This window comes from Pelmatolapia mariae, linkage group LG1 (assembly GCF_036321145.2).
Source record: "Pelmatolapia mariae isolate MD_Pm_ZW linkage group LG1, Pm_UMD_F_2, whole genome shotgun sequence".
NCBI lineage: Eukaryota > Metazoa > Chordata > Actinopteri > Cichliformes > Cichlidae > Pelmatolapia > Pelmatolapia mariae.
The window spans coordinates 8,045,501-8,066,145 of NC_086227.1; the positions used below are offsets into that span (position 1 = coordinate 8,045,501).

The following is a 20,645-nucleotide window of genomic DNA, read 5'->3' on the forward strand; positions in this document are numbered from 1 at the left end:
GCATTCATCAAGCTCTCCAGAGCAAAGCTCAGCAGTGGAGCAAACAGTCGGTTTTGCACAGCTTGCCTCTCGACCTTCTCTAACTGTTACTGTAGAGCATCACGAATGAGGAACACCACCTGCAGGTGTGCTGACTCGTGCTCCACCTGAGCCTCACGGCTGCAGTTTAATGGCGAGGCTGAGAGGAGAAACGTAGGGGGAAGGGGGGAGGAATTCACAACATCTTGCTCGTGAGGTGGTCGTGCTTGAAGCCTCCACGCCTGGATAAACCCCATCAAAAGCGCATTAGCCCTCTATTCTCCCGCCCCCTACCTCCCTCCACCTCGCCGCCCCTTCCTTTCCGTCCTTTTAACCCACCCTCTCTTTTCATACATCCCCCTCCCCGCCATCGTATAATAGTATCTGGACGGGCCACGCGGCTCGCTGACACATAGCCAGGCGAAAGAGGAGCGATGATGAATTGCTCCCTGTTGGTGTTATCCATGATGATAATTATTAATTTTCCCCCCGTTCTTCCCGGAGAATGGGGGCCGGAGAGCTGCAGTCTTGCAGAGCCTCCTCCGTGGGCTGCCAAGAATCCCACTGTCATCACTTATCACAGACAGAGCCAGGGCCCAAGGCTAAACGCTGATGAAAATGAAAAGCGCTCGTTCTGATTTGTCCTGTTTTTGGTGTGTGGTTGTGTGTGTATGTGGCTCTGTGCTTCCTCTCCTCTGTCTTATGTTTTTATCCCTTTTTGCCTTCGTCCCCTATATGGTAGGAAACATAGGCTTTTATCTGATTTCATAATATGTCAGGTATGACACAAAAATGATTTTTTTGTTAAACCGCCAAACAGGACAGCTTTTTTTTCCAGCAAACACCTACTATTTGCTACCTGCTTAGTAGATGAAGCAGTCCATCTACTGTTGAAGAAAATTGTAACATTTAGCATAGAGATCACTGTTTAGCATTGGCGGCGGTCTTATATTGGTCGATATTAGCTATTTGCTCATTGCCAGTACTGGTACCATTAACTGTCGATAAATGTAAAGTAAAAAAGCAAAGATGTGTGAGAAACGCCGTTCAGTCATGTTTTGAGTGTTGATGGTCTATAGTTTGTGCACATGAGCGTACTCTTTAGTGGCCCTGATGACCACACACATGTTTGGAATCTGAGCAAAGTCAGGAAGTGTGTGAACAAGTTATCGGTGACAGCATTGTCACATTATAAGCTCATAAAACTGACATAAATGCTGAGACCAATACTCTTATCAAAATATCGGCATTAGTATTTGTCTTAAAAGCGCTATATGCCGTGCTGTAATTTAGTATCCTTCCCAGTTTTTGGAGAAACTGACGAATAAAGAGAGAGATTACCATGCTTAAATTCATCAGGTGGACAGAGACGAGGCTCAAAATAAATATGGGAGTACACAGGCAAATATTTGCCCTCTGGTTAGCTATAACAACTCTGTAATCTGTGACATGATGCCTGTTGTCTATTTAAATACTAAAATAATTTCCATTTCAGGGAATTCACTTTTTTTTTTCATGCGAAAATAAACAAACTTCTTTTTACTGTTTTCAATAGCCATCTGAAGTTGAACTTTCAAGCTTTTACTAAGTCATTTCGGGCCCCCTGATAAGTTTGATAAGTTCTTCTCTTCCTCTTTAATTAAAAAAGTGCTAAAACATGTACAAATCAGGTGAGAGTCATCCAGACCTCATTTGATCTTCTTCTGTTTTATTTATGAGGCTGTTCCATCCTGTTTTTTCAGTTGCGATTTTAATGGGGCTCTGAGCTGCTAAGCTGTTTGTGTATTTGCAAGTTTCCCTGGCCTAAATTTTAATTGCCCGTCTCGCTGCCTGTGTGAAAGTCGCACAACGCAAGAAGTGACAATCAATCTCGCTTATGAGGCGTTGTCATCGACGAGGCGTGATGAGGATGATCTCTGCCTCTCTGGCTGAGAGAGGTGAATCCGCTTTGCCTGACGAGTAATTACAGCTAATTTCCTAATTACCTGAGCAGCGAGCTTCTCTGTAGCATTCATTAAAAGCCATAATTGCATTGGGTTGACATGCTCTTTTATCCACTTTGGGTTCTTTTCTCACGGTTTAGCTGCGAGCTAGCGGTGCTGCCCCTGCCTGTCTCAGTCGATAAAGGTTGATTGAAGCCTCGGTGCGTGGAGTTTATTGAACGCAGCTTCTGACAGCAGCATGATTATCAGGGTTGCGTATGTGTATCTTTGAGTGTGTTGCAAATACTTTTAGTATTGCAAAAAAATCTTAAATTGTTTGGAGAGTTTTACAGAAGCTGTGAACAGATGGTACTGTATTTTATGTCTTGAAAGAAGAAGCAGCATTCCCTCTGGCATTTAAATGGTTTCCCCATCCTCCATTCCCCATCTTCCATTACCTTGCAGTTTTTTTCTCCCTACCTTTTGTCTGTTTTCCTACCTTTACAGCTTCCTTTCCTCTCTTCTGTATACTATTTTCCTCTCTTGCATTGATTCAGCTCTTCTTTGTCTCAGAGAGCCGGCCTCCAAGTTGTCAGCTGCATCAGGATTAAAAGCTATTAGTTCTGCATCATTGCCACTACAAGTGCGCTCCTGAGATTGATAGAGTGGCTTTGTTCCTCCAGTGGGGGCAGATATGAGAGGAAAACAAACCTGGGGGGGGGGGGGGGGGGGGGGGGGTTTACACCTCATATTTGACAATGGTCACCTAAAGGCAGTGGACTTTCCCTCAGTTTGTTTTTCAGTCAAATGTGTTTATGGCGCTGCAGGGCTACAGAGCATGTTTTGGAGCAAAAACCACACTTCCTTGCTGACTTTTAGTGAATTTACACAACTGTAAGACATGTTAAAAGCTACACTGGGCAAATCTGTGGTGCTTGGTGTGCGTCAAGGTCTCTCAATGTAATTATTGGACCAGAGATTTTTCAGATGTCTGATTTCCCTTTTCCTTGTGGGAATTGTTGATTTAAATTCAAATGTATGGAGTAAAGTGTCATTCGTTTTCCTTAACCTTTCCTTTTCTTCTTTTCCTGACTTTTGAGATTTTTTTTTTGCATTATTGCAACACTGCCACCAAAATAGCCACCTTTGCTAATTTCATATAACAAGCTATCTAAGGTATATATTTTTGTTACTGTCAGCAAATTTCGCCCAGTGTTGCCTCATACGGTAATTTGTTTCTTTTGTCCAGTGACAAGTCTCAAGCGAGGTGAGAGAGAGCACGCGGGGACATGTTGTTGACTCAGCCTAAATGAGAAAGCAAGTTGTTTTTGAGAAGTGGGGCTGAAGAAAATAGAATGCAGTTCCCATACAACTGATTTTGATATCTACTGTATGTAAGCTGGCATTGCCACTGTGGCTCTACAGACCACACACTAGGGCTGTGCAATACTGCACACTGGCCCTGTAAATAGAGGGCCAGTACTGCCGTTACCAATACCAGTGGAGAGCAGTGTGTCGTGATTCATGAGATGAATCATGTTCAGTTTTCAAATTCTGAACATATTTTAATGACCACCAAGTTTGGAGGCCTGGAATGTAAATATCCATCTGCCCATGTCTCTGTCAATGTCTGTGCTTTAAATGTTCTATAGGCTAGAAATAAAATAGAAAGTCAACACAAAAAGGTTCAAACATTTTTCATTGTGCATGTTTAAGGTTTATTTTATATTATTTTTTAAATTAATGCAGTTTAGTTGGCTTCATACTAAACTTAGTGGCAGTATTGATCAAAGTATCGATCCTATCATGCTAGTATTGATCCAATACCAATACCAGCCTTGATATCAATACTATTGATACTATTGATATTTGTATCGATATGCCCAACTCTCACACGTAAGAATAACATGACAAAGCTGAATTGCGCTTTCTCCTTTAAGGAAGCACTTTAAACACAAAGATAAGGGTGCATATTGAAACAGCAAGTTTTTTTTTCTCCCAGTTTGTTTTTACTGTCTTGTTCTTGAACACAGTCCTTATCATGTGGCTCATATTGCTCATTAATATCTCGAGACATGGTCTGCCTCCAGCCTCGTGCGCACTCGCTCTCTCAGCTCTGCATGTCACAGTTGCAGTGTAGTCAAACAAATCCAGGGGTTTATTGTACTGTCACATTCTAACACACCCCTCATATTTCATTGCAGGCAATTGTGGGCTACTTTGACATTTTCTTCGACAAAGGCTGCAGCAACAAGGTAAGCAGCGACCGAGCCATTTAACGGAAACTCAATTATGTTCACGCTTTAGCGTGTTCCTCCTCCCTGAGGCATTCGCTGGCAATCGACGGGCGTCGTAGCCGACTGCTGATACAAGCACTTACCCAGCAGAGCCGGCCAGTTGGAACAGGCGATGCCAAGCTGTGTGAGCAGCACAGACACGCCTTCTGATTGCACTTCCTCTTTTACCTGAAACTCAAGTTGCATTCTATTGATAATCCATTAAATGACAATCTCACTGTTTTTAAATCTTGGATATTGTAACATGGGTTTATTTGTTTGCTTCATGAATTTCAGTAAGATTCTGTTTATTGTACATACTCAGCTATAAATGATTCAGAGACCAATAGCTGTAAGAGTGGGTCAACTTTAACAGAAACTCACCTCACCTTTTTTTTCCTGCTTTCTGTGACATATTTGACAGGAATCAAAAAAGCATGGTTTCCTCTTTTGAAATAGTTTCACATTAATACTAATTTCTTTCACAAAAATCTGGCCCTATAAATAGATTTGAAGTCCTTAAGCATTCAAATGTTTTGTTTTTTACACAATAATACAAAATGACAAAGTGATCCTCCTTTATAGAAACTTGGTACTGACTTTAGGATGCTTTGCTAATGTTTTTTTCCCTCTCCACATTACTAGGTGATGTTCTCCACTGGTCCTCAGGTCACAAAGACACACTGGAAACAGACCGTGTTCCTGTTGGAGAAACCTGTGTCTGTCCAAGCCGGTGAGTCAACACTTCACTGAGAAACACTCTACGACACTGTGCAACGTTTAGTGCTACTGTCTACTCAGTTCAGTTTAGTTTTATTTACTCTTATTTACATATTTTATAGGCGGGTTTGCATTTAATATTCAGGTGTGGTAATTCTCATGATATCATTTCACTCTTCTGGACCCTTTGGGGTGCGTCATAGCGTGTTGCAGTCAGTAATCTGTCTGTGGTGGAGATGTAGTGAGGCTGGTTGACACCCATTATCCGTCAAACACAGTGACAGCGAGGGATCAAAACAAATCGCATTCAGCCATCAGAGGCACCATGTAAAACTTCATCTGATAGCCAGCTGCAGGCCTCTGAATCATGATATGTTACAAGGGAGGCGTTTTGTAACTGGCCAGTCAGATATCTGTGGAATCGCTGTATCAGCACACTAAAAGACAGTTAACTGATAGAGCTTGATGTGAGTCGTATTTGTATGATTGTTTATGGAAATGACTTTCTTTAAGCCCAATCTCCACCAAACTGAACTGGACGTCTTGTCCTATGTCTCGTGTTCACTAACAGCATCACACAGTGATTCATCTAATAGCTATATTTTTTTAAAATATTACAGATTTCACTTCATTGTGAGCACACTGACGCAGAAGTACATTATTAGAAGACATTTTGTTTTATGGTGTTATGTGTGTCCATTAGAATCACAAGCAGATGCCCAAGGCAGGATACTCAGAGCCATTATGCTAGCACAAGTGTGACACAAGCGTGACACAAGCATGTCAGTGTGTCTGTCGTTGTGAGGACATTTATTTCACCATTTATTTTATTATATTCACTAAAACATTCCCAAGTTTAACGATCACAAGTAACCGTACAACTCTTACCCTAACCTAATTCTAACTATATCCCTAAAACTAAATCTTAAGCCTCAACTAGGTTTAAAAGGTGTTTCAAAAATTGAGGGCTGGCTAAACCTAAATTTCATCCCTCAGATAAATCATACACACTCTTTTTTTCAGTCACTCACTCATGTTGCTTGCATGAGCAGTTCTCGAGAAAGCTGCAGTTTATGATCACATACACACAAGCAGCAAGTTGGTCCTTAAAGCTGGCTCTCCAGTGGCTGACAGTAAAGGCATTCTTCCTCAGGGGTTTTGGTGTTAGAAAAAAAAAGGAAAAACAAAGTCAGATCACCTTATTAAAAAGTCTTTTCATCTCAGAAATGGTTGAAGAATTTGAAGGTTCCAGCACGTTTTCCTTTTCAGACACGGTGCTGATTTTCAAACTCAACCAGCCAGTTCTTTTCTCTTTATTGTAAAAGAAACGATTATTGCTGCTAGTGTTGCATTCAAAAATGGTGTTCCCGTCACAGTATATCAGTTTATATACAGTGGTGTGAAAAAGTATTTGCCCCCTTCCTAATTTCCTGCTTTTTTGTATGTTTGTCACACTAAATACCAGACAAAGATAACACAAGTAAACACAAAATGCAGTTTCTAAATGAAGGTGTGTTATAATATAAACTAAGTGTGGTATATCACATCTTGGGACAGCTGAGTTTAATTTATCTAGCCACACCCAGACCTGATTACTGCCACACCTGTTCTTAATCAAGAAATCTCTTAAGTAGGACCTGCCTGACAAAGTGAAGTAGACCAAAAGATCCTCAAAAGCCCGACAACATACCAAGGAAATTCAGGAAAAAATGAACAACAAAATAAATGAGATATCTTAGCTTGGAAAAGGTTATAAAGCCATTTCTAAAGCTGTGGGACTCCAGCCTACCACATTGAGAGCCATTATCCACAAATGGCGAAAACATGGAACTTTACCGAGGTGGCTGGCCAGCCAAAATTAACCCAAGAGCACAGCAACAATTCACCCAAGGGGTCATAAAATATCCCAGAAAACATCCAGAGAACTGCAGGCCTCACTTAAGGTTATGGTTAAGGTCAGTGTTCATGTCTCTACCATAAGAAAGAAACTGGGCAAAAGTGGCCTGCATGGCAGAGTACCAAGACAAAAACCACTGCTGAGCAAAAGGAACGTAATGGCTTGTCTCAGTTTTGCCAAAAAACATATTCATGATCCCCAAGACTTCTGGGAAAATACTCTGTCGACTGACAAGACAAAAGTTTAATTTTTTGGAAGGTGTGTGTCCCATTACATCTGACGTAAAAGTATCACAGCATTCCACAAAAGGAACATAATACCAACAAAAAATATGGTGGTCATATAATGGTTTGGGGCTGTTTCGCTGCCTCAGGACGTTGAAGACTTGCTGTGGTAAATGGAACTGTGAATTTTGCTGTCACCAAAACATCCTTAAGGAAAATATTTGGCCATCTGTTCGTGACCTCAAGCGGATTTGAGTTCTGCAACAGGAAAATGATCCAAAACACACCAGCAAGTCCACCTCTGACTAGGCCACTCCAAAGACTTCATTTGTTTTTCTTAAACCATCAAAATCCTGATCTAAATCCGATTGAGATGATGTGGCACGACCTTAAGAAAGGTGGTTCATGCTCGAAAACCTTCCACCATGGCTGAATTACAACAATTCTGCAAACATGAGTGGGCCAAAATTCCTCCACAGCCATGTAAAAGATTCATTGCCAGTTATCGCAAACGCTTGATTGCAGTTGTTGCTGCGAAGGTTGGCCCAAACAGTTATTAGGTTTATGGGGGAATCGCCTTTTCACACAGGGCCATGTAGGTTTGGATTTTTTTCCCTTTAATAATAAACACTTTCATTTGGAAAAAACATTTTGTGTTTACTTGTGTTATCTTTGTCTAGTATTTAAATTTGTTTGACGATATGAAACATTTAGATGTGAAAAACATAAAAAAGAAAGGGAAATCAGGAGGGGGGTAAACACTTTTTCACACCACTGTAATACATAATGTCTGGATGATTTCACATTTATTACTGCTGTAAACTCTTTCTCTCTATGTTATCATAATGGGAATCATGGATATGTCTGCTGAAGTGGGAATGGATGAGCTTTGAGACTGGCTGTCCACTCAGTGGCCAGATATCAGACTTAGTCTGCTGTAATAAATGACCTGTGTGGGGACAGAGCCGCTTGATGTCCAGCTACTCCTAGCCATGCTCAGCCTGCGAGGCCAGCACCCAGGGTGATAAGAATGTCAAAACTTCTGATGCTGCTCAGACGCTATCATGGGATTTGCATTATCCTAGGGAAGATAAATGCATCAGAGAGAGCAGAGAAGAATAGTATGCTAAAACAGAACAGAACTGGGAAGCTGCACAGTGATACCAAGAAGCATTATGCACCAGATTTCTTCACATAATAGTGCATGACATGGTCATGTGAAAAAGAATAGTGTGAAAAACACAAAAAGTTCAACCCATGATTTAGTAGTGTGTGGAACCTTTAGCAGTAATAATTTTAAGTTTTACTTTTCTGTTTAATTTTGTCAGTCTAATACATTGTTGTGGAGCAATTCTGACCACACTTTTTTTTTTTACAGTGTTTTCTCATTTCATTGATGTTTGTTGTCATTAATTTATGTACAGCTCTCTTACAGACCTACTACAGCATTTCAATTATGTTACAGTCAGCATTTTGACTGGGCCACCTTGATTTTGTTTTTTCCTTTTTCAGCCAGAGATTTGTTGCTATGCTAAGGATCATAGTCCTGTTGCAGCAAGGCTGTAGCTCTCAGACAGATGGCCTGACATTAGACTGAAAAATATCTTAATCAGGGGGAGTTCATGGTAGGTGCAATCACTCCATGTTACCCAGATCCTGTGGCTACAAAACAAGCCCAAATCATCACCCCTCCTCTATCGTGCTTAACAGTTTGTATGAAATGTTTGTGGTGATATGCTCTGCTCTTTTTTTTAGACAGAAGAGATTTTGTCCTGTAGTATGCACTGCAAGGCATATAACACCGCAGATCATTTTTACCATCTGAAGCAGTGCCATCCTTTAGAGCATGCACAATGCTAGACTTTACAGTCCCAGACACACTGTCCCATCCCTCTCCTTATGCCAAAAAATGAAGAGAGAGAGCGATAATATGAATGCATCAGCCTATTTTTTGGTAAAAGACATGTTGGTAGTAAGAATAGTCAAAAATTAGGTCTAAGGTCCATCTCAGGTGAAATTTCAGGGCACAAAGTGAAATTCATCAGAACTGGTCATCCAGAGAGTGACCTCAGACTAGCAATATGATCATGAACAGGAGATCATTTAAATCAGGTCAAGTTTTTTTTTTTTTCAGGCAGAATTCTGTTTATTTCAAGTTCAAAGATTTAAGGAGCACCAAAACTGTTCTATGGGCTTATGACAAAACAGGGCTTCATTATTATTATTATTATTATTATTATTATTATTATTATTATTATTATTATTATTATTTGTGTGCATTTTTGTAGATTTCTAGATTTCAGGAAACTAAAGAGCCGATTTCCTTTAAATATGCGGTGTACATTAATGCTTATTATCATGTGTATTATCATGTATTATCATGTTTTCGTGACCTCCAATAAACAACTATCCTGTGCACAACCGGTGAACACCAAAAATGTAAAAAACCTCATGTGCCAATGGCCAGTCTGTTCACTGAGCATATTAATGTCAGAAAATCAAACAGTAACATCTACAAGCTGACAGTTATAGTTTTTGCTAATTTGGGTTAAAAAAATTACAATTTAAAACGAAACAGCAGATTTGACTATAAGTCTGGAAGACAGCTGGCTGGTGGTGTGTCTAGGTATACTCCTCCTGTTTTGCATGTGCTGCCATCAGCTTCTGGCTCTGGTAATCCTTCATAGGATGTTACCTTTCCTGTAGAAACTTCTGAGCTCTGGTTATTTTTGGAGTGTAATGGATATGACTACCTCTAGAGGCCACTAGACCTCAGTTTGTAGACTTAATCTTGTTCATTCATTCCTCCCACCTCTACACATGTTCTGTCTCACTCTGGTCTTCTTTGACCAGTGCCTATTTTACCTAGTCCTGCATTATCTACAAGGCATAATGTCATGTTGCACCATTAAACAAGGCACAGACACAGATGTGTTTGTAGCCTGAGCTTTTTCAGCCTAGAAGATTCTGGCTCAAATTGGTCAGATTAAGTCCATAAAGATCCATCAGTTTGTGCATGTGTCTCATGCTTGAACCGAGCAGTGCAAGCAGAAAAAGTTAAATGGAAGAATAAAATGAAGGGAGAAGCAGGTTATTGATGTGCTCACTCTACCCCAGCACCCTAACGGTCTCCAGCCTCCTCCAGGGGCCGTAAACCAGAAATGGAGTTTTTAACAGCATTCACCGGCTGCCTGCTAGGCTCCCATGGTGTACTTTACAACACCCATATACACACATTCTTCTTTACACACTGAAATGCACAATTGTTTTTGCATAGTTCTGTACTAAACTTCCCCCTGGCTGTAAGAGAAAACTTTCTAAAGTCACCTTGAAGATGATAAAAGTCTCTCTTACACACACACACATACACACACAACGGCCTCTCCTCTCGGGTTATGACTGAGAAGCACTTTTGATCGGCCGAAGTAAGGGCTGAGCATAAACAGCCAGTGGTTGTGTTTCATATTGGCTCAGGCTGTGGTGATTTATCGTGGCGGGACCAAATCTTATTTGATGTGTTTGTACGAGGTGCAGCAGTAATTAACTCTAAGGCCGCACTTCTGTGGGAGGCCCTTGCTCAAGAGAGAGTAGGCACGCAGCAGCCTGGAACAAAACATCGCTGCAAATCCTCCCGACTGGCAGCGTAATAAATTAAACAGAAAATCATTTGTCATGCTCTGGTGTGTTTGTGTAGCTCTAGTATTGAAGAGGAGGGTCTGTTTTTCACAGTTTTACCTGCTTAATGTTCACTGGAGAAAGGTCACGTTTTCTTCTTTGCCTTTTTTTGTTTCGGTGCAAGAAAGTACCTTGAGCTGAAGCAGTGCCCTGGTTACGTGCACAGAGCTAGTCAGAGCAGCTAAAACATGGGCGTGCGTCATCATCCAGGCTTTCATTGGTCAGTCAGGTGGTCTTTATTCCTGCCCCCATTTTCATGACTCACCTCGTGTGTCCTGAGTGGAACTGTAGCTCTTCCAAATATCCTCACCCCTCCCTCCCTGCCTCACCTCTCCAGGCACAGTTTAAACACCTCTTTACCTCCTCAACCCTCCCCCTCTATCCTGTTTGAACTCTGAGGGTCCTTGAGCTGTCGAGCAGCAGTGGCCGAGCTAAGCTTAAAGTTCTTCAGGGTTGTAATTCAACACATGGACCAGTTGTGAGTGCAGACCGGTGCTCGGGATATACAATCCATCATCTCTGCACCTCTGCCTCTTCGCTGTGCGCTCAACGAGACCTGAGAAGCAGAAAAGGATTAGATGAAGGCAGATTGGAGCAAGAGGGAGTATGCCAGAGAATTGTGAGTGAAATGTAGCTATGAGCATCACAGCAGTGTCAGGTGAAGTCAGCTGCTGTGGTTTGCCCTTTTGTATAAAAATATACATCAGGATGACAGAAGGATCCCCAGAAGCTTTAAGAGTGAACATTGTGCTTGAAATGAGCTATTTTTAGCTCTGTTGTGTTGCTAAATTAACTGTGCGCACGTCCCTCTTTATACTCTCTGCGACTTTCCCTCCTCTCCTTGTATTCCCTTTCTTTACACTTTTAGAAAAAGATTTTTAGAGGGAGATGGTGGTACTAGTTCTACAGGAGACTACAGGAGTGCTAAGTGAAATGTGAATGACAACAGTTTAAATGAATCACATATAACTCTGGTGTAATTTCATGGAGAAACGCTGCACTGGGCTGACATGGGCGCTTTCTGTGGGCCTGGTTGTGCTTAATGATACTGGCACGGTGATGTACGACATCGCAGTGAAAGCCCGGCACCATTCCCCGACTCATTTCCACACATGGTTAACTCTTTCTCCGAGGTTCTGAACGGCCAGTTTACTGAAAGCACGAGGCCCTCTTCCACTGGGAGTTTGCACTGACTGATTACAGCAGAGCTGCTTGCATACACCGTGACTGAAAAGACACTCTGTCATGGGTTGTTTGTATGCTGCAATACACAGCTGAAATTAGACGGACAGCTTAGAGAGCATGAGTCTTTGGTCACAAGACATTTTTATTTTCCTTTCAGTGCTGTTTTAACAAAAGGTTACCAAAGGTCAAGCAATTATTTCTTTGGCCTTTATCAACCTCTTACCAAGTGAAGTTTGACTGCAGCCTCCCAAAACCACCACACTCCGTCACAAGACTACCAGTAAGGCAAAACCCAGTCCTCTAGAAACTTATGGCTTAGGTATATTCAGTTCCTAAAAAACAAGGATAAGGAAAGAGAGTTTGTTTCATAGCTATCATTGACTGATTTCTAATGGTTTTCTTTTTCAGGTTTAGATTGTGGAAATTGTCTCATTTTATAAGTCAAATGCACAGAGACCAGACTTCAGCCTTTGTAGAGACAGGAAAAGACAAACTAGGCATGTGTGTCAGTGACCTTTTCCTTCACAGTTGGGTAGTTTTGCTTCTATATTGTTGACCGATGACCAAGTTTATTAAGTTGGGGGTGGAGTAGGGGGCAGAATGGTGTCTTTCAGTTTATTACTATGGGATGTATCTTGTTTTCAGGTTTGCAACATTTCTGTGTATTGTCTTCTGTAGAAATCTTTCGGTAAAGTTTTATTAGTTATAAAAAAAACAAACTGGATGATTGGCATGAAAAAAGAACATTACAAAAGTTATTAACCAGTGTAGTAATTCAATTCAATTTTATTTTATTTTTATACCACCAAATCACAATAACGGTTGCCTCAAGGCGCTTGATATTGTAAGGTAAAGACCCTACAATAATACAAAGAAGACAGAGAAAACCCGAGCAATCATATGTGACCCGCTATGAGCAAGTGCTACAGGCAACGGTGAGAAGGAAAAACTCCCTTTTAACAGGAAGAAATCTCCAGCAGATCCAGGCTCAGGGAGGAGCGGCCATCTGCTGCGACCGGTTGGGAGTGAGGGAAGGAAGACGCGCTATGGAAGAGAGCCAGAGATTAATAATAAATGATTAACTAACTAGTACAACTTTAATTCCTAAAAAGGTTGCGATGCTGTGTAAACCCTTTTTTTCTGCCATTCACAAATTAGAAACAGATCAAGGGCAACAAAAGACTAGACAAGCTACTGGAAAAATACCCGTTGGAACATCTGAAAATTAATTTGGTTATTTGTTGATGATCCTTAAAGGAGCAGCTTTAATAAAACAATTGGTGCCTAGCTCAGCTAACATAGGGTGAGATGCGGGGTACACCCTGGAGAGGCCACCAACCTGGCGCAGGGCTAACACAGAGAGACACTCACACCTATGGGCAATTTTAATATATTAACATATGCTATCAACGCACAGTTAAAAAGAGAGCATTTCCAGTGGGATCAGTGTGCACTATTGCACATGGCATGGGTAACTTTATCATCTGTGAGTGCTGGTGTGTTAATGCTGAATGATATATGCAGGTCTTGGAGCAGCATCACTCCCTTCAAGTGACTGCTTTGCTTATTTTAGTAAGACAGCGCCAAACAATATTCTCCTCTAAGATTTCTTGTCATCTGTACTTTTGGTTTGGTTACTTGTTTTTAAATACTCTTTCTGAAAGTGATTCAGTAATAAGGTTGTAATAAACTAGAAAGTTTCCACCACTGTTCTCTCCCAACATAGCAGTGGCCCCACTTTCCACACCCAAATATGGAATATTCTTATGTTCCATTACAATTTGTCACACAGTGGTTTTTGTTTTTGTAAAAGCCCCCACAGAGAAACGCCACGGCTGTTTGCCCTCTCTGTAGTGAAGTGACAGCCCCAGAGCACAGCACCAGCAGCAGATTCTGTGACAGCACCGTTGGCATGGAAACGAGTAAGACATGACAGCAGCGATGGCGGACAGTTTGCTGGAGAAAGCTCCACTGTCAGCATTTTCTCTCGTCGTCCTCCTCTAACCTCCAGCTATGTGGAGCGCGCAGCATGCGGAGAGGAGGCAGGCCGGGGATGGAGAGCGTGAGAGGATGCTTGTTTGCCATTTGGGTAAACATTCATTTACCTCCAGCAGTCAAACGTGAAGTTAATCAGAGTGATTATGCGTCATAATCAGCAGCGCCTTCTCACAGCCTCACCGATCACTCGTGCATCGCACTGTAGACGCGCTGCCTCCTTGCTGCCATCTGGGGATCGCGACACATCTGCATTCATACACGCACGCTCACAGACAATCTTGCTTATTAACATACATTAAACCACATTGCCTTTACACACATCATCATTTCTGTAAGCGACAGTGCGTTCAACTCATACTGCAAAGGCCTGAGCTCAGCAGCACTGTAAGGCATCAGGAAGACTTGTTTTTATGAGCAGTTACTCATTTCTGGTTTACTATGGACACACGGATCGATTTCAGTCTAATTGTTTTCTGTCTTTTGATTTATTCATTTATTTATTTTTTATCAGTGCATGATATGTCCAGTTTTATTTCCCTGAACTTTCTATTAGGTGAATAAAAACAAAATCCACACACATCTGTTTAAACACCCTATTTGGAACAGTAGTGCACTTGAGCAAATATGACATATGTAGCTGCATGTATACTTTATAGCAAAAATGAAAAGCAAAAAAAAAAAGTGGTTTTGGTGTTTCTTTGTTGTTTGCTAACACTATAGAATGTAGAAAATACTGAAACACTGTCCTTCTTTTACAAAAAATGCTCTTTTTTTCCTCTCAGTTTTGGTTCAGTGCTTTGGGACTTCCTGCCTTTGTTAGTAATCCTACCTGACTAGAATATATTAAGACAAACTGATGGTAAAAATCTTCCCTTTCTTTAAACTCTGAGTTTCATTTGCAGATTTTTACGTGGTTTTTGGCTGTAACTGTTTATATTTGATTTCTTTTAATTCATATTACTTCATAACTGATGATTTACTGTAATGTGTCTTATTAACAGCCTTTATAATTTGAGCAAAGTTCTACTTCTTGTGGAAAGTTATCCCTCAGGGGTAGATTTCAGCTCACAGATGAGTTAATGATGACGCACCCCTTCAAAGAGAAAGAGGGAGAGACCCTCCAGTTAAATGTAATGTGACTTCAGTATAAAAAGGTGTACTGTACTCATATTTCGCTGTCTTTGATATTTTCTTTAGGGGAAGAGCTTCAGGGAAAGATCACTGTACGCAAAAACAAGAAGGATCCACGCTCACTGTGGGTTACCTTTGAACTCCGAGACAGGAAGCAGACTTATAGCCTCCAATAAGGACAACCATCACATGGTCCTTGCCACGAGTAGTTTGAAAGAATTAATACCTTAAGTGTTTTAAATGTTGGTATTGTTCTTGGCTTTTGAAATAAAACATACTGTAATATGAGATTTCCTCCTTGTCAGTGTCTTTTTGTGCTCATTCAGTTTAACTACACAAAAATGCACATTCAGCGTGACTATGTGTTTATTATTACACATACTGCCAAATGCATGCTGTTGAAATAGTAACTGCAAATGGTTAACAAAGGATCAATGCTTCTTTGCTCTTTGTGCACTTAATTGTTTTATTTATTTAATTTTACCTTGATAAAATTGGCATTTTCCCATTAGAGTGAAAAATGTTCATTTTCCACCTTTAATGTCCCACTTTTTTTTTTCCAGTTATAGCTTCAAGTCTGTCATACTGAAACAGGAACCATCACACCAGCCACAGGTTCTGTGGACATTTAGCGCAGGTTTATCTGGGTTAGGTTTATGCCTGAATTTACTCTTCTCTCAGTTAGGATGAGTGTCACTGTCCCTGCTGCCAAGAATCAAGCCCGTAGCATCATATTACCACCAGGAACCATGTTTTACAGATAGCTATAGACACTTTTTGAGTTCATCACTGCATCAGACCTGTTGCCACTGATTTCCAGTCCAGTTTTGGTGTAATTTGGTATACTTCAGCGTTTTCCCCCTCCTTTCTTAATGATGGCTTCTTGATGGCCATCCTTCCACTGAGACCATTTCTGATGAAGTTTTGGCCGCTTTGGCCTGAACATACCATTTAAAATTCGTTCTTTACTAAGTTGTCTGTTATTTGCGAACACAACATTGGTTCATGCCTTAAGTTATCTTTGTCAATAAGTCAATAAAATGAATTACAAGGAAGTTTGAAACCCAGAAATCAAGATGTAAAGAAAAAATGAGTGACTCAAAGTTGCTTGAGTTCTACCCAAAAGAGTTTAAGATTTATCTTATAATATAATTAGAATCTTTTTTTCCTTTCATGCTCCTTGTGTAATCTTGGGTAATCACTGTGCTTGTGGAAACCATCACAGCCATCTTGTAGTTCTACAGTGTTCCATAGACATCATGACTCAGTGTGCACAAGCAGTGTGAATGTTTGCTGCCTTTAAAATACATCCAGACTTTTATGTGTCACAGAGGGTCTCAAATGAAATTCAGTCAAGGTTAATCAAGGAGCACCAAAGGCAGAGTATATTTTTATAAAGAAAAGATTTCCATTGGGGATCATTAAGCAGAGGATATCAGCTGGCCAAACTCTTGTCTAAACCATTTAAAGTCAGTTCAGCATTCAGAGAGGCTGAATACTTTCTGAAGCCACTGTACATGCAACCTTGATGTCTGAAGATTGTTTAACAGTTAAAGACAGCGTCAGGTGCAACCTTAAGTCTTTCTCTTCAAATCCGCAATTTTACTAATTTCACTAATTCTTCAAATCATCACTCACATGCATCTCTGCCTCATCTAAAGGAGGCTGCTCTTTGTTACAGATTGTGTGCGTTTGCCAGGTATCCCTCCTTATTGTCCTACTTTGAGCTGTGTGATACCTCAGCGGGGGCATCATCCATCTTCCGTGAGTTTACTGGGACAATGCAAAAATGAATTTAAGCTTTAAAAAGGCTGACTGAAGCCTCTTTACATACTTCACTGAGCAGCTCTGCTTACAATTAAAGCCCCCCCCCCCTTTTTTTTGTCTTTCTGCCTGAGAGGACGAATCCTAAACTCCGAGAAAGAGGAGTCATCTGTGAGGAGGAGCAGCGGACTCTGGGCCTGGCTCCCTGTCTTAATGATGATTTGACGGTCACATTTCTACCGCTTCCCTGTCGTCTCTGGCATTCTATTCATACAGTGTGCTGTACAAGGTGACATCAAACAGGGCGAATGCTTTTTTTGTGTACATGTTTTATTTTTTCTTGCAAAGTTGGATTCGTGGGATTTTGGTTGCGTGGAGTCAGCCCTTTAACTACGCTCCATTCAGTAGTGTCATTTTTTGGCTGGACTGCGAGGGACCTGCATCTAGAGACTTTTACGGAAATCGTTCAGCATCATTCCCACATTTTCTGCGGTGTTGTTTCATAATAAACAAGCACTGATGTGTCCTTTGATATAACTGACGAAAAAAAGAATTCACAAAGCTGGCACCGCCGTGATTAAAAGCCTTAAAAGAGCCTAATAAAGCGCCTTTGTTCACAATTGATTATGTTTGTCTCACAGCCTGTGCCATTCGTTTTCTCCACATTATTCTGTAAAAAAAAATGACGCTCATTCTGAGAGGTAATCAATTTTGTAAACCTATTGCACTTAAACGCTCATTTACAAAGCAACATATTTATGACACATTCATTGCTTTGGGTTGGATCACTGTGTCTGAAATAATAATGAAAACGAACGTCAAACAGAAGGAGAAAACAATCCTGAAGCTCAAAGAATTTTCTTTACTTACAACGAAATAGCTCCTTAAATGAAACGAACCCATTTTATTTATTAACACTCTTAAAAAAAAACACCTTGGGGTCTTTGTCGCACATCACTGGACGAACTTGAACTGCAGTGTGTGAAGGCTCTGTCAGGCCCGACTGATGAGGATGCTGATAATGGGAGTCGTGCGCCTCGGCATGACCCCCCCCCCCCCCCCCCCCCCCTAGCTCACACCCCTCCGCTGAATCACGGCTTCCCAGGCGTTAGAATTGGTGCGGCTTCTTATCGCTCAGGCGACAGGGGGAGTGATCAATTAATTACAAGAGCTCACATAATTAACGAGCACGAGGAGACACTCGGCGAGAGGCAGTTCACATCCTCCGTTAGGATGCAGTCCGCTCAAAGTAATGAAAACACACACACACATATATATATGTATATATATATATATATATATATATATATATATATATATATATATATATATATATATATATATATATGCTGACACAGTAGAATTTAAACAGTTGCAGGGTGTGACGCATCTAATGCGCACTTTCTTCACTTTGGTGCGCGTGTACAAGTATTGTAAACCACGCTGTCTCTGAAAACATACAACAAACCGGGGTCTTTTTGGCAGTGGGCGTGTGTGTGCGCGCGCGTGTGTATGTGTGTCAGTCCGCGCGCACAGCGGTCTCTGGAAGAGGAGCAGAAATCAATTACAATTATTCTCTGTTGACAATGTAATTAAACTCAAGGCGGTGGCTAATACAGCCGCTCCAGACTCTTATCTGGAACGGACGGAGATTTACAAGCGCAAGCAGCCCGGCGTGCATAGCAAGCGAAAGGCCCCGAGTGAGACCCTCGCGTGTCCTGCTGGTACCACACCGATCACAGCGGGCGAGCAGAAACTGCCCCAAACTTCCCCAGCTGTCCAAAATAAATAAATAAATAAATAAATAACTTAAAAAGAAAAAGAATCAGGGCATTAAACGGACACTTAATGTACTGGCTTATTACAGCGGTTCAGATGACGTGTTTAAAAGCGCTCCGAGTGCTTAGAGAAGAAAAACGCCATAACGACCAGTTCACAGTATAGCAAGTTAGTTTAAAACATAAATTATTATTTTCGTTTATTTATTTTATTGCTTTTAGAGGCTCTTTGAGATTTCTATCGCATGTTAGTGAACGCTACCTGGTTAAACAACGTACTTGACTGGCAGCGACGCACTAATTATTTTTCCGTTCACTGGGATTGACCTGACTTGACTTCACTCTTGTGAGCAAACTTATGTCCACGTTGCTGGAAAGGGTCAAGAGGAGCCAGTTTGGCTTGTTTCCGACACAGTTTACCACCCGTCCCGTGGCCTTTGTTTTCATTTAAGCTCATAATTAACACTCCATTCTTAAATCATCAGTTCACCAGTGGGGTTTTAGTTTTGGGGTAAAACACAACTCACGGGACACGTGTACAGCGAGATTAGGAGAATACGCAATGCAGTGTTTTAGACTGTACAGTATGCCCCCCTCCGCCTCTTTGGGGTGTCACTGCTTCCAGTGCAGGCTCCAGTGGTTGGCTCCTGCTCCCCTTAAAACACGTGACTTTAACTTAACCCCCCCCACAGAGATCTTCTTGCGTAAGACTTTAACAAATGAGTAGCTTTGTCAAGACCTCGCCCACTTTTTTTTCTCTGTATTTGATCAGTTTGCTATTGGTGACGCACGAAGGAACGTATAGAGCCCAGAGCTTTGTGCGTAAAACCCGCCAAGTGGAAAAACTATTTATAGTTCAGGCCATTTTTAGCACATGGTGTATTCCACCCATACAACTTCTGAAAACTGAAAATGTGTGTGTGTGTAATTGTAATTGTTGAATGTGAATTTATGAGAATAACTATAAAGAACTCCCTCATCTTTGATTGTCAGCTTAAGGCACAGTCTTAGTTTCTTTTCTGTAAAATAAAGTATTTGATGTTGCTACGCTAATTGGAACTACTGGCCTATCCTGGCTCAGCACAATGCAAACATTACTTAGGCCTCGGTGCACTCCAGTGTATTCAAATTTCCCCCAATAATTACCCAAACCTGGAAATCTTTATCCAGACAAGCCACGTGAGATCAAGTGGGACGCTCCCCTGCATGCGTGTAAACATCCCACACTTCCTTAGAGACAAGTGTATTAATCAGGTTTTGGAAGGCTCTGTCCGGCGCTCACGCATTCAACGTGCGTAACCAGACAATTCACGCACGCACACACGCGCGCCCCCGTCGTCTTGTTCTCCTGTTGTCCCTTTAAAAATCCGAATCCAAGGCCAATGATTTATCAAACTCCTATTATCAAGAAAATGTCACAGGAAGGGCACCTTGCTCTGCACTGACGCAAACCCCACTCTTTCCCACGGAGCTATAGAAAAGCTTTGCAGTTGGTACTTTGCGGAGCTACAACCAGTCCGCTTCCACTCGTCTCCTCATCGGGTTTTTTTTCTTTACAGCTGTTTCCAGCCTGCTGGCAGAGCTCTGCAAAAAATGGTAAGTGTTCCAAACTAATTCGTGTAACTATTCTCCTGCAGTTTCATCTATCTATCCTCTGTCCTCTGAGTGTATTCTCTTCTGTTTTTATGCTAATCTGGCACTTTTCTTGGAGGGGGGCACTGTTTAACGCTTTCAGGCGCTCGAGCTGTCCGTGGTGCTGAAATGCAGCTGTGGTTTCACACTGAAAAACTTTAACCGCCTTTTCTCTTCTGTGTCACCTAACCTTTTTATTTCTTTATTTCCGTTTTTAGAGAAAGATTTAAATGGGAAAGTAAACTTTGGTTGATCATGTCTATTTTTGTAATCTTTTTTTTTTTTTTTTTTCAATTTACTCGCTCTCTACCGACTTAAACGGAAGCCAGGTAGTTAGTCCCCCGCTAAAAACACAACTAAGAAAACAACAAACCGGTCAGTAATTTTTATTTTCTTTTAAGGATTTATTCCTGTTGCCCCCCCCC

General features: G+C 41.3%; 1 protein-coding gene across 2 annotated transcripts in view; it reads left to right on the forward strand.

The window, feature by feature from the left end:
* prmt3 (protein arginine methyltransferase 3) overlaps positions 1-15,328 on the forward strand; it is a 54,916-nt gene extending 39,588 nt beyond the window's left edge. For both annotated transcript variants that reach the window (XM_063481365.1, XM_063481284.1), the window contains exons 14-16: positions 4,145-4,195; positions 4,862-4,949; positions 15,113-15,328. In XM_063481365.1, the coding sequence (XP_063337435.1) occupies positions 4,145-4,195; positions 4,862-4,949; positions 15,113-15,222 (249 nt within the window). In that variant the 3' untranslated portion in view covers positions 15,223-15,328. The remainder of the gene's footprint in view (positions 1-4,144; positions 4,196-4,861; positions 4,950-15,112) is intronic.
* Positions 15,329-20,645: the final 5,317 nt, after the last annotated feature.